The sequence below is a fragment of the Cydia strobilella genome, chromosome 18 (genome assembly GCF_947568885.1).
Source record: "Cydia strobilella chromosome 18, ilCydStro3.1, whole genome shotgun sequence".
NCBI lineage: Eukaryota > Metazoa > Arthropoda > Insecta > Lepidoptera > Tortricidae > Cydia > Cydia strobilella.
In genome coordinates this window covers 8,661,815-8,674,516 of record NC_086058.1, presented here as the reverse complement: position 1 = coordinate 8,674,516, position 12,702 = coordinate 8,661,815, and the positions used below count along the sequence as shown (strand labels likewise).

The following is a 12,702-nucleotide window of genomic DNA, read 5'->3' as shown; positions in this document are numbered from 1 at the left end:
AATGTGTCCTAGACTTATATAAATGTTAAATATTTAACTAAACCTTTCATTTGTTTGGTGGTCTAAAATAGTCGGTTGAACATGTTGTGCTGTATAGACCAAGAAAAAATAATTCAAAAAATGCAATACGATGACTGAAACTTCGCCCAGGATTCTTATCATACACAGACAAGAGGTTAAGTGAGTAAAACACAATGATATTTCATAAGTGTTATTATTATCAGTTTATCAACTTAACAAAGAAAAAATATTCTTTGTATGCCCAGCATACTTCTAGCTGTCTAAGATTAACAAGTGACATTGTATATCTTCACTATCTACGTTTATCTAAACTCCACAATTTTATCTCTATATAGACATTGCCGTATCCATCAAAAAACAATATATCATTTCTATGTACTAATATGTACTGTTAGCTTCCGCCTAATCATAATGCAAACATTTGATAAAATTAAACATAATTTTCTTAATCTTCTTTACTTCTGATTTTGTGTTGTTCTAGAATCACATTTCTATATATTTACTTTTAGAAGACTTCTTACGGTCTCACTTCCTTATGCCTATTCACTTGGTTCCATTTGATTCTTTACACAAATACCTATGGCCGTTGAAACAAATGCGAGAATGTTCTACTCAAGTGGCCCCTTATTCCTTTAATTTCCTTATAAAATAACTTTTTAAATCGCAAGTTGTAAATTATAACATTAATTTCCACCAGGAATGTCAAACTTCAAGTGGCACCTAAATTCGCTAACTAGTATTGACGGCCAGTTCAAACCACTGTCTTAACGCGTCACCAAGAACGTTAGGCAAAGCAGATATGTCCCGCAGTATGAGGTAGAAGGGGAATGGAAACGTGTCCAGATACTGCACGAAGCCAGCCAGCGTGTTGGTGGTCGGGTCTAGGAGTGGTCGACGGATGTCCATTATAGAGTCCTGGAAAAAAAATGTTCATAAACATTTTTTATGATATAGGAGGCAAACGAGCAGACGAATGCCGCCCATGGAGACCAGCAACATCAGAGGTTGTAAGTACGTTGCCGGCGATGGTCAAAATCATGATGGCGAAAAACTTCAAATATTAGTTCACAGATCGAAATGGAATTAAGACTTATTTTGGAAGAATGGAACTTATTTTGAGAATATTTGAGTGGCCGAGAAAATTTCAGTATGATAAAAGAAAATACATCTTATATTCATTTTTAGAGCAATCTCCATGCTAACCGTTAAAATGGTTTTATACTCTTGGCCACGTGCACCATCCCACTAACCCGGGGTTAATCGGTTAAACCTGGCGTTACCATGGTTACCAGTACAATTTGTCACTGGGTTTAACCGCTTAACCCCGGGTTAGTGGGATGGCGCAAGTGGGCCTTACAATCATTACAAATGTTACCTTATTATCGGGATTGTCAATAATAACGTAGACCAAGAATATGCCGTGCTGCCTCGCTCTCCGCACAGCCTGCAGCACCCGCGCCTCGCCCTCAGAGAATATCCCGCGGCCATCACTCACGACCACCAGCAACTTCGCGTTCGGCGCGTCGCTTCTCACGCTTTGCTCTTCGAACATTACAGTACAAAAATCTAGAAGTTGAGCGATCTTGGTCTTCGTTTGTTCGAAGCGGAGTTGCTCCAGAATCTTGGAGCCGGAATGTTCGGAGAACTGTTCGGTGAACGGGTGGAGTAAGTTGGGTTTCTCGCCGAAGCTTAGGACTGCGAGGTCGCCGGATTCGAGGAGGTTTAGAGCCTGGAAAGGTAAAATACGTGATGATAGAAGAAATTATTATTTAAAGGCTACTTACAGGGCAGCACCTAAATCTTCTAAGACAGGTTTTTTGGTATGAATCTTATGCGTTTCAAATAACATTAAAATGAAACGTTCATCTTGTCATGCCGCCCTGCCCCTCGTTATTAGCCCAAATTGTATGTTTTAATTCCTCAATAAGTTAAAACGAAAGTAGCGCAGTGATACAACGCAATAACAAACTACGAAGTGAATACACGACATGGCAACGTCGTTACATGACCGTTTTATGCAGTCCTAATAAATCCCTTTATTAATTAGTATAAAAAGAAGAAAGTTGTCAGCTTTATTTTTCTGAGCATGGTATACTTACATTACTATGCATCTATATTTTTGAACTAGCCATGTTTGTGAGGAAAAATATGCACTTGTTCCAAAAACAGCAAAATGAAAGGTTAAAAAACAAACTTCAATTACCTGCACCAAAACTAGAACTATTCCGAAACAGCCCCTTATACGCCGCCGCAAAATATTATAACAATCTTCCAAACTACATTAGGTCAGAGGAGAGGGACGAAACGTTTGCAAAAAAGTTTAAGGCATTTCTTATTAATAAAAACTATTATGCAGTTGATGATTTTTTAAATGATTCCGATATTTGTACCAACTAATGTCACTGTGTAAATAATTATAATTTTTATTAATTTAATATTTATATTAGCACTAGTCCTAGTTGTAAGTTTTACCTGCCATACCCGTTCCGGGTCCATGAGATACTTTTTACATGTTATTAACATCTTGTAATTACCATGGTGCAATAAAGAAATAGTTTTATTTGAAACGCGTAGTATTTAAATAAAGCAGGTTAATTTTGGTCTTCTTTGGCAGGTTTAGGTTGAGTTTACTCTCCCTTGGTCAACTTGTGTAAGAAATAATGTTCTAAAATCCAAATGTTTACGAGTATGAAGATAATTAGAAAACAGAGGAATAAGTAACCTGTGAAACTAGTGCCAAGCTCTCAAACGCGAGCTCCTTGCTCCTATTGTCCGCCATGGAGCTGGAGTCGTCCACAGCGATGGCGATCCTGTAGTCGCGTCTCGCGGGCTTGGTGCGGCGCAGCCAGATGCGGTCCTTGCGGAAGTGGGACGCGATGTAGGGGATGACGCGGCGCATGTTGATGGCGCGCCCCGTTCGGAAGTCACCTGAGGAAAAAGTAGGAAGTGATAGAATGTTTATTGAAAATGCTGTTACTTATTTCCATCTCATATCATTACACGCAACAGAGCCCTTAGCTCTGCCTTCCCAGGCCCAAACGGGAGGGGCAAACCGAGGCAGCGGTGGCGTAAGATTTTTCATGTATCTCTTACTGAAAATTATATATTTTCATAAATATAATTTAGCCTATGTAAATTCTAACACTGATTTAGCAGAGAAAAATCGATGTGGTTTTTTTTTAGAATCAGTAAACAATTGAAGGCACGTTTGCAAAACTAAAATTTTTTGCGGATTTGAGTTTTTGGTATCATAGCATTCGTCTAAGCGGGATCTACACGTAGAGCAAAAGATAGTGTCCAAAAATGACCCCAATTGTCCAAAATCAGTCCCCAAAAAAATAAATCCACTAGTTAAGTAAGATAAATCTGTACCTCTCTGATAGAATAAAAAACATAATTTCTATAGAAACTTGTTTCATTTTCTTACAAAAAGAACATAACTAACAAAATTTTACAAAAACAGCATAAGTCACGAACTTATTTTTAATTTTTTTTTCCAAAAATACTGGTCTTTGAAATGTGTAATCGTATATTTCGGAACTATTGGCCACTTACTAAAATCACCTATACAATGTTTATGTTCAATAAGTAATATATAAGAAGACATTTAGTTTTTTTCGTTTCCTGTAAATTGATGTCTAGTGTAGTTATGTTGTTTTTGTAAACATGCCTTCAATTATGTAACACATATTAATTTCAGGTCAAAGAAAAACCCATGCATTTAAAGGGTTAATGAAAATGTGTCATCTATGTCATTATCAAAAATGTAGGCGCGAAGGGATATCGTCCCATAGAAAATTTGAATTTCGCGCCTTTTTCTACTGACAAGATTTGCTTAACCTATATAACGTACCAGCCCTCCTAGAGCGGGCAGTGGGCTCGAGCACGAGCCGCAGCCGCTCGCACAGACGGGCGGCGGGCCGCGCGCTGCGCCGCCACAGCGCGCGCCACGCCTGCGCCGCGCCCGACCCGCCTCCGAGCCCGCTCGTCAGCCACGACCGGATGCTCATGTACTCTTCCAGGGACATGTCGTCGCTGTGCTGGCCTATGTCTTCCAACCTATAATATGTGAAAAAAAAACTATACTCATCATGCTTTTCTTTTGGGTGCTAGTACTAGTGTAACACAAAGATAGTATGATTATCTCTGTCTATGTTTGAAATGAGACAGTCCTTTGACAAACTATAGTTAAAACAAGGAACTGACACGTATGAGTTAGACCGAGTCGCAAGGCACCCAATGGCTAAATTGGTAAAGGCCTTTTTACTTTGCAGACCAGCTCATGGTAAAATTACCCATTTACTACACTACACTATTGAGAAAAATGATAAAATACTTTTAAGAATAGTTTCTCGTGAGTTAGGGTTTTATATCATGTTCTTGTAAAGCCCGACCAGGAATATGTGATCACGCCCCATGTTGCGGAATTTCATTGGAACTAAATTTTTCAGACTAAACTGAACTGTCACCATATACATGAGAATAACAGCGCCCTCTTGACAATGATCATATATTTCTGGTCAGGCTTTAAAATATAGGCACAATAGACTAAAACATGGTCTCATTTCTCCTTCTACAATAAAAATGAAAGTACATGTGTTATGAAATAAGAGCAAATACTGAAATTATATCATCTATAGTACAAAAAGTTGAAAAAATCAATTGAGGTTGCAGCATCAAATCTGTAGTCAAGTGGTATAATGGAATGAAAACTTGTACCTTAAATTCATTACCAGAAAGTTCCGTTTTCAAACTCCTTTGTCTTTGAGATACCGTTATATGACTTAGGTAGGAGGGCTACATGCCTCTAGTGGTGGATTCAGGATTATAATTTGGGAGGGGATTGAACCCAATGAATAGGTACGGACGCTAAAGAAATTTCTCTTCCGTAAAGACTTAAAATACATGGTTAAATTGGGAGGCTAGCGCCCCATAACCATCCCCTCTCTGATAAGTGATAACACAAAAGTCCTACCTAGTATGGTAAGTGGTGTCCAGCCCTCTCGGCACAGTGGTGGTGACCACTCCCTCCCCCTCTACTTCGATGCCAGTCTCGCCAGTAGCATCGTCGGCTCCGTCTTTCTTGTTGCCAGACTTGTCTTTTTCCTTGTCTGTACCTTTTACTTTTTCAGATTTGATTTCTTCAGATTTTTCCACCTAAAAATTAAGAAACAGTTTTGATATGAGTTTCTGGATTGGTTTATTTTGGCCCCTCGAGCCCGAGCCATTGCCAATTATTTGTATCCAACCTTGTGTGCGACTAAGGTAACTTATAGCATAAATTCGCGTCCGCGGGATTCCAGAGGTAAACAGTCTAAGCAGTCGCAGTCTTGTACCTCCAAATCATCATCGTCGACATCCATAGCAACTTCCTCGTCTTCTTTCATAGGTTCTGCGTCTTCGTCCTCTTGTTGAAGCGTCGGCTGTTGTTCCGCCTGCTCTTTCGTAGCGGCATCTATCACCTGAAAATATCCTCTGTGAAATTATCCTAAAAATTAAACAATAAGGAAATTATTTAGATCAGTACGGTTTCACTCACTATTATTTTTAGTCGCTTTTGAAATATGTCTCACGATAGTTTAAGTTCGAATAAGGAAATTAATAAATCATTTGCTTCAAACACAAGGACTCTAGGTCGATCTGTGTAAGATTGTCCCCAAATATTTATAATAATACACTGAAAACGCTTTTCATGTAATATTGACCTAAGCAGTTATAAAATCAAATGTACGAAAATACACAAAAAAACGAGGCTAAGCAATGGCGCTGTCAATGATTATAAAATCAGCAAGAACACATATTCTTGTGATGTCACTTGTTGCATTTCTCATATTAGTCCTCACTTTTCTCATAATAGTTTATCAAATCGTCGGTTAGTTCCCGATTCGCCGAATTCCTGTTTCGCCAGATTTACTTCTGTACGTCACAATCCGAATATACGAGACTCCGACGAAACAAGAATCCGGCGAATCGGGAACTAACCAGTTTTGACATTTAATAAAGAGTAGCTGTTTGGTCTACTTAAGTAAAAGGTGCAATTAGCGGACTGATCAACTTCACCTAGCAGTGGACCATGAAACTTCTTAGGATCGGTTGCACCAAATGTGGTTGGTGCAACCGGCTGTTATACAATAAAATTTAGCGGACCCTTTAACTTAACGGTGTCGGGCGGTTAGGTGCAACCTCGTCACGCCCTCGCCAGCCAGACAAAGAATGAAGGACTTTGGAACAGGCTACCTGGTACTAAAGGAATTCAAAAAGCTACCCATAAGGTCCATCATCCGGCATATGGAGATGGTGGGGAAAGCTCTTGAGTAGCGGACGGATCTTTCCTAGGGGGTAACTGCACAAAAGATCCCTATGGGTCGAAGTGTATCCGTAAGGGCCCCCGAAACTATAAGATAAGATAAGATAGGTGCAACCGACCATAGAGAAAATAAAGAAAAAATATATATAGAGGAAATAGTTGTAAAGTTTAAGCATACCTGCAAGTCATCCTTTTTGGCCTGTTTGACGTGTTGGAACGCGTCGGCGTCCTTTTCCCCGTCCTTGTCTTCTGTCGCGCCGTCCTCCGCTTCCTCCTCGCGTTCCACGTTCAAAGTGCGCGATTTCTTCTTATCCTCGTTTACGTCACCTGACAAAAAATCGGTAAGTAATAGCAAAAGTTTTCTGATTTAATTTATTACTCGATTTACGCGATCGCAACATTTTACTGCGTCGCTGCATAAACAATCACGACAACCATAGTAGACGGTGTTAACCCTTTATCAGGCTGAGGGAGATATGTCTCCCACATACGGCACTACAAACATTTGTTCTATTTTCAAAGACTGACATTCGATTATCATTTCTGAAATGTCAGCCTGATAAAGGGTTAAGAAGACAGGAACCTGATTGTTATTTTTTGTACCTAGCAGAGCAGTTTCTAACGAAAATGTAATCTTTAAAGCTATATTGTCTGAGATGGCAGACCGCTGGACCGGGGTTTCTGTGTTGTGGGCTTGTAGCCTTGTAATGGTTATAATTCAAGTTTTACCCAGTGTCCTCTCCTGGTCTGTCTGCCCCGGTTTGTTTTCCTTCCTCTTGTTCTGTTCTTGTGCCTGGTTGGAGCGGCTGGCCGCTTGCTTTTCGCCGCGATGTCCCTTGTCGCTCTTGTCCAGTTCTGAACGGCCGGTCGATTGTCTGTCTTCGCCTACTTGCTCTTGAGCTTGTTCCTGCATAGAAAAAATATTAAGGGGATGTGAGAAAAAAAATGTAACAGCATGTATTACGAAATTATATTTGCGATTACAGTGCTGTTTAGGTATGCTAATGCATGTAAAACCACATTTAAATATTTTAAAAAAATCCGGCCAAGTGCTAGTCGGACTCGCGCACTAAGAGTACCATTACGCAAAAATCGGCAAAAAAATCACGTTTATTGTATGGGAGCCCCACTTAAATATTTATTTTATTTTGTTTTTAGTATTTGTTGTTATAGCGGCAACAGAAATACATCATTTGTGAAAATTTCAACTGTCTGGCTATCACGGTTCATGAGATACAGCCACACACAGACCATGAGACAGACAGACAGCAGTCTTAGTAATAGGGTCCCGTTTTTACCCATTGGGTACGGAACCCTAAATATGCACCTACTCATCTAAAGACCGATGCGGCCATAAGGTTACTATAGATGTGAGCATATGAAGCGTACAATTTTTAAGCATTATTTATCTCTAGCTAGGATCCATGGAAACTTATTCGTCATTTTCTTTACCAAAAAGGTGTGTTCCTGTGTATCTGTTACTCTTATAGTTTTCGACTTTCGAAATAAACGCTCTTTATAAAACTAAAACCTAACAAATTAGCTTTACTTACAAAAGGCGCGGAATCCTCATCCTTCTTCTGCTCCGCATTGGTATCCACATTATCATCAGTCCCTCGCTCCACCTCAGCGTTCTCTGCCTTCTCACCAGCCGCCGGGTCATTTGTAGACGGATCCGCTTGTGGCTTCACTTCCTTCTTTTCTTCCACTTGGTCTTCTTCATTTATCTTATCAGGGTTGGTTGGAAGTTCATCCGGTTTGTCGGATTCAGGTTGCTCCGGTTGGTCTTGTTCTAGTTGATTTTCTTCTGCTTCCATCTCGGCATTGTCAGCTTGATCATTTTCTGTGGGTGCTTCGTCTTTGCTGTCTTCTGTTTGTGCTTGCTCGTCTTTGCCTTCTTCTTCTTTGTCTTGTGAATCCTGTTAGCAAATATTAGTGAAGGAATAAGATTTTATTTCCCAGATTTTGTGTTCTTAATTAGAAAAGTGCGCCACATCAACTTCCAATTTTTTTTAATATGAATCTATAAAAAAAAAATCTTTTGATGGTCAATGCACAAAGGGAGATAGAATAAAGAAATAAAAATTACAACTAAATATAACTACCCGCTCCCTGTCTCTATTACAGCAATGATATTTCGATGGTAGACTACTAAATCCAATAACAAAAAATGCTTTTAAATCACTAATTCGGGTAATTCTGAATCACGAATCTCGCATAATTCCGAATATACACTCTAGTACGATGGAATTATGGATGATTTTTACCTCTTTATTTTGTCCATCCTCCCCGTTCTCATTATCATCACCCTCCTCGTCACTGGACACCTCCAGGCCTGTGTTGTCTCGCTCTTTCTGCTCCGCCTCTGGTTCCTCAGGAATGTTCTCTTTCATCACGTCGATGTCGAAGGGATTCTCCGTTTCTGTTTCGCCGTCCTGTAAATAAGGTGCATTTAATTAAGTGCGCTGCTTAGATAACAGTACCAAGGAAAGACTTGTCTTATGTACACAACAGGGAAAAGCCCTTGGTCTGTGACTGTGAGCCGTGAGACACGTGTGCTGAGAAAATGCGTCTTAATAGGGTATTGCTTCAATCTCAACTCAAACTTTTGCCACTTTAGTGGACTACCCGAGTACGATTTTATAAAGGTAAAAGTCTAAACGGAAACTCCAGTCAAAAGGCTGCATTATTGGTCAAGCCAGTGTCAATAACATCAATGTTGCTAGTTTAGACTTACTTGTAACGTTGTAAGTGTTTTATAAAATAGGGTCCAGGATGGGTCCTAATTTAATATTTAATAAAGTCATAACTTACTTTGTCATCGCCTGCTTCATCGCCATCTACATCCATGTTATCGGGAAGGTCAAAATCTTCAGGCTCCGGCAGTGGTTGTTGATTGCCATGGAATGGATCCACCTAAAAAGATGTAATATAAGACTATAAGTCATATATGTCATACACGAAAGAAAAGGTGGTCTTATTTTTCCGTACATATTACGGATAACACTGGACTTCGTTAATAGAACGTATTTACATCAACTAAATTGCAAAAAAACTGCAACCGAAAGAAATAAGCATTCTATTTTTCACTTACTTGATCATCATCAATCTCAGGTTCCTGCATTTCATTGATATCTTTTTTCTTCTTCTCTTTCCCTTTACTCCCATCGTCCTGGCCTTGTTCCTCTTCTTTGGCACCCATCTCTTTCTCGCCAGTGCTTTCTCCCTTGCCCTTTTCCTCTTTGTCTTTCTTATCGTTTTGTTCCTCGTCAATATCTTCGTCTTCTGAACCCCATATTTGTTGATCTAGTCTATGAATTCATAAAACAGATGTGAGTGAGCACGAGATGTCGGTTAGTGACACAAATATAAAATAAAACGAATTTAGCCCTTTATGAGGCATTGTCTAGTTAGGAACATATCTTTTCTGAAAATATTGAAAATGTTAAAATGACGATTGCAGTGTTTTTTAAGTCAGATTGTACTTATAATGACTGAGCGAACGCAAACACGAGCAAATTGTCTCGTATGATTTCGTATGTCCAGCTTTCGGTTTTCCTTTACAGGTCGCATTTCTCAACCGAATCTCGTGAATTTTTTGGGGAGGTTGGATAATAATATGGATTTTTTTAATGATCCCCGAGCTCCTAGTAAAAAGTCTTACTTTTCAGCTGCATTGTCCGTATCTCCCATTTGTTTATCAGCATCATCTTCATCGTCATCTTGATCTGAATCTCCTTCTAAAAAAAATATAAATAATTAGTTGCATCAGACCAATAGTACAGACTATTGATAATAAAATTATATAGCTGCCATACTTAAACTAGTAGTAAAGTTTATTTTCCAAGTAGGCATATTACAATGCGCTTTGAACGCTGGCTTTAACCCTATCCCACTGCCCTAGAAGCTTTAAATCCCTCCTCAATTGGACAAATTCAATTAATTGTAGTATACCTTTCTGGTCAACATCCTGCAGGTGGGAATCGAAGTCGTCAGTCATGTTGACTCCCTTCTGTTCCTCTTTGCAGTCCCTTTCCTCTTCCTTCTTCTCTTCCCCTGGACGCTGTGCATCGTCTAGTTGATCCTGTTAAACAAATAGTTTGTTTTAAGAAACGTGCGTGAACAAGGGGCATCGTTTGAGAGTTAGTAGGTTTTGTGCGCGAGTGACATGGGCTATATCTAAAACCAATTTTGAAAAAGGAGTTTCTTTACAATAAAAATGAGGTAAGGTGTTTCTCAAAGTTTTGCATATTCTTGTCTAGATTACATACCTGATTCTCGATTCTCTCCGAGACATCTTTTTGCCCCTCGCCATCGCCCAAACCGGTGCCGCCGGTGAGCTTACCCGGACCGCCCTCACCTTCGCCGTCTTCCATATCCATGTCAGATGGTTTGCAAAAACTATAAAAATATCGTAAGTTAAATTTTTACTAAGTGAAAAACAACCTTGCAAGATTCAACATAACTTAGCCAGTTATAAGAAACAAGAGATTATTATTGTGCATAAAATATAAATCCAACCTAATAAATAGAGTTCCTCTCTAAGCCTTGCCACATTCAGGTTTTGGCCTGGTGGTTTCATATACTGAAGTTACTGAACCGAACTTATTTGCCTTAAGAGCACTGAATGATAAATAAGTTTTTGGCAAAAATTTCATTTTTGGTACAAGCTTTTATCGCTGACTGTACTTTTCTTTCCACTCATCGAGAAAATTCTAAAACCCCCAAACACAATTAGGTTGGGTTATTTTATCACAGAATTCCTGCCACCTCCTGTCTCCATCATCAGATCAGCTCGATGGTACCATAATATTGCATTGTTACCCAACTTACATATGTATGCAACTTTTCAGCTTCATCAAAAACCGGGAAGTGGGTCAAATTTAACTTGCAAGATTTGACCCTTACAAACAAACATACATAGTTAGGTACCTACATTGCAAGTTAACCCTTTATATATAAGGCATAAGGGTGTCAGAAATTATGCAAAATTGAGCCCTATCACTTTGAAATAAAGTTCAAAATCAGGTGGGAAATATATTCCCTCTGCCTCATATTAGCTTTTTAGTAAGCTTAATATTAATTAATTACTAAATATTTGCTTACCCTTTCGTCGCTAAGTCGGAGAAAATCTTCAAAAGCACTGATAGCATTTTACACGAAACTCTATGTACTGCTACTTTCTGCGTGACGAAGTATTGTACAAACAGCACAGTTTGTTCCAATATTGGGATCGATCTCATTACCACATTCTTCAATTCTTCTGTATCTTGGCCTGTCGTCGATAAAAATTCTACATAATTACTTAACAAATTATGGACTTTGGTTACCAAAGCCTCTAGTTTAAGTGACTTGGCATCACTTGATAGTTTATCCTGCAAAAGTTCTTTCAAATGATTATCTTCCAGGATTTCGTTCGATTCTTCCATCTCTTCCTTACCATTTTCAATTATTTCATCTATCGCATTTAACACGTCAACGTCTGCTTTATCTTCTGGCAAATGTTTCTTATACAATGATTGAATCACAAGTAACATTGTGGCTACCAAATCTTCTGTCTCACTTATCAACTCAGTCTTTTTGGTCTGTGTGTCTTCCATGGAAACGTCTGCTGGTTCGTCATAAGTATCAAGCTGTTCTATGGTTTCTTTTACATATTTTGATAAATTGGCAATACTCTTTAGTATAGGATGTTCAGGTATCTCATCTGTTATTACAGTGGATTGTATTTTGAAGTGATATTCAGTTAATACACTGTCCAATTCTTCTTGTATGCTTTCCAGATTAGCTTTAGCTTCATTGGTGATGTCTATATGACTTTGTGAAACGTTTGGCAGGGGACCAAAGTCGCTTCCAAGTTCTTTGGGCATTGTGTTTGACAATTTATGTAGAGCAGTCTTTTGTTTATCAACGATTGATATTACGCTTTTTATCTTCTTGTATAAGGCATGCCATTCATCGCTGTTTTTAAAGCAGCGTACTATTGGAGATTGGGATAGGACGGCATCGAACTCCGGTTCATATTTTGCTCTGAGTTCTTTCTCTGGGCAGGATTTTATGAGAACGCTGAACTGGTCGAGTAATATGCTGGCATTAGCGTAACATTCAGTTAGGGTCTTCAGTTTTTCGTTTAGCGTAGTAATGTTTTCGCCAGTCGTGTCGACATCTAGCACTGATGTTAGGTTCGTTGTTAGTGTCCGTAAGTCACAGAGCTGTCTGGAGTACTTCGATATGGACTTCTTTTGAGAGTTTGTTAGTTTCTGCAAGATACATTTTCTATTAAGATCTATTTTCAAATGGTTATGCTAATTATGAGAAAAAATATTGTTTTCACACTCCAATCAAAGCATCTGCTTTTTCAAAACGTTGAAATA

At 39.0% G+C, this 12,702-nt stretch overlaps 1 protein-coding gene across 1 annotated transcript in view; it reads right to left on the bottom strand.

The window, feature by feature from the left end:
- Positions 1-204: 204 nt before the first annotated feature.
- LOC134749290 (midasin) overlaps positions 205-12,702 on the bottom strand; it is a 38,904-nt gene continuing 26,406 nt past the window's right edge. Inside the window, exons 26-41 of the mRNA XM_063684188.1 lie at positions 11,435-12,588; positions 10,600-10,729; positions 10,283-10,412; positions 9,993-10,068; positions 9,423-9,639; positions 9,143-9,244; positions 8,596-8,763; positions 7,882-8,247; positions 7,058-7,235; positions 6,507-6,655; positions 5,358-5,483; positions 4,997-5,178; positions 3,875-4,080; positions 2,744-2,949; positions 1,397-1,750; positions 205-936 (exon numbers count right to left, since the gene is read on the bottom strand). Of these exons, the coding sequence (XP_063540258.1) occupies positions 751-936; positions 1,397-1,750; positions 2,744-2,949; positions 3,875-4,080; positions 4,997-5,178; positions 5,358-5,483; positions 6,507-6,655; positions 7,058-7,235; positions 7,882-8,247; positions 8,596-8,763; positions 9,143-9,244; positions 9,423-9,639; positions 9,993-10,068; positions 10,283-10,412; positions 10,600-10,729; positions 11,435-12,588 (3,930 nt within the window). The 3' untranslated portion in view covers positions 205-750. The remainder of the gene's footprint in view (positions 937-1,396; positions 1,751-2,743; positions 2,950-3,874; positions 4,081-4,996; positions 5,179-5,357; positions 5,484-6,506; positions 6,656-7,057; positions 7,236-7,881; positions 8,248-8,595; positions 8,764-9,142; positions 9,245-9,422; positions 9,640-9,992; positions 10,069-10,282; positions 10,413-10,599; positions 10,730-11,434; positions 12,589-12,702) is intronic.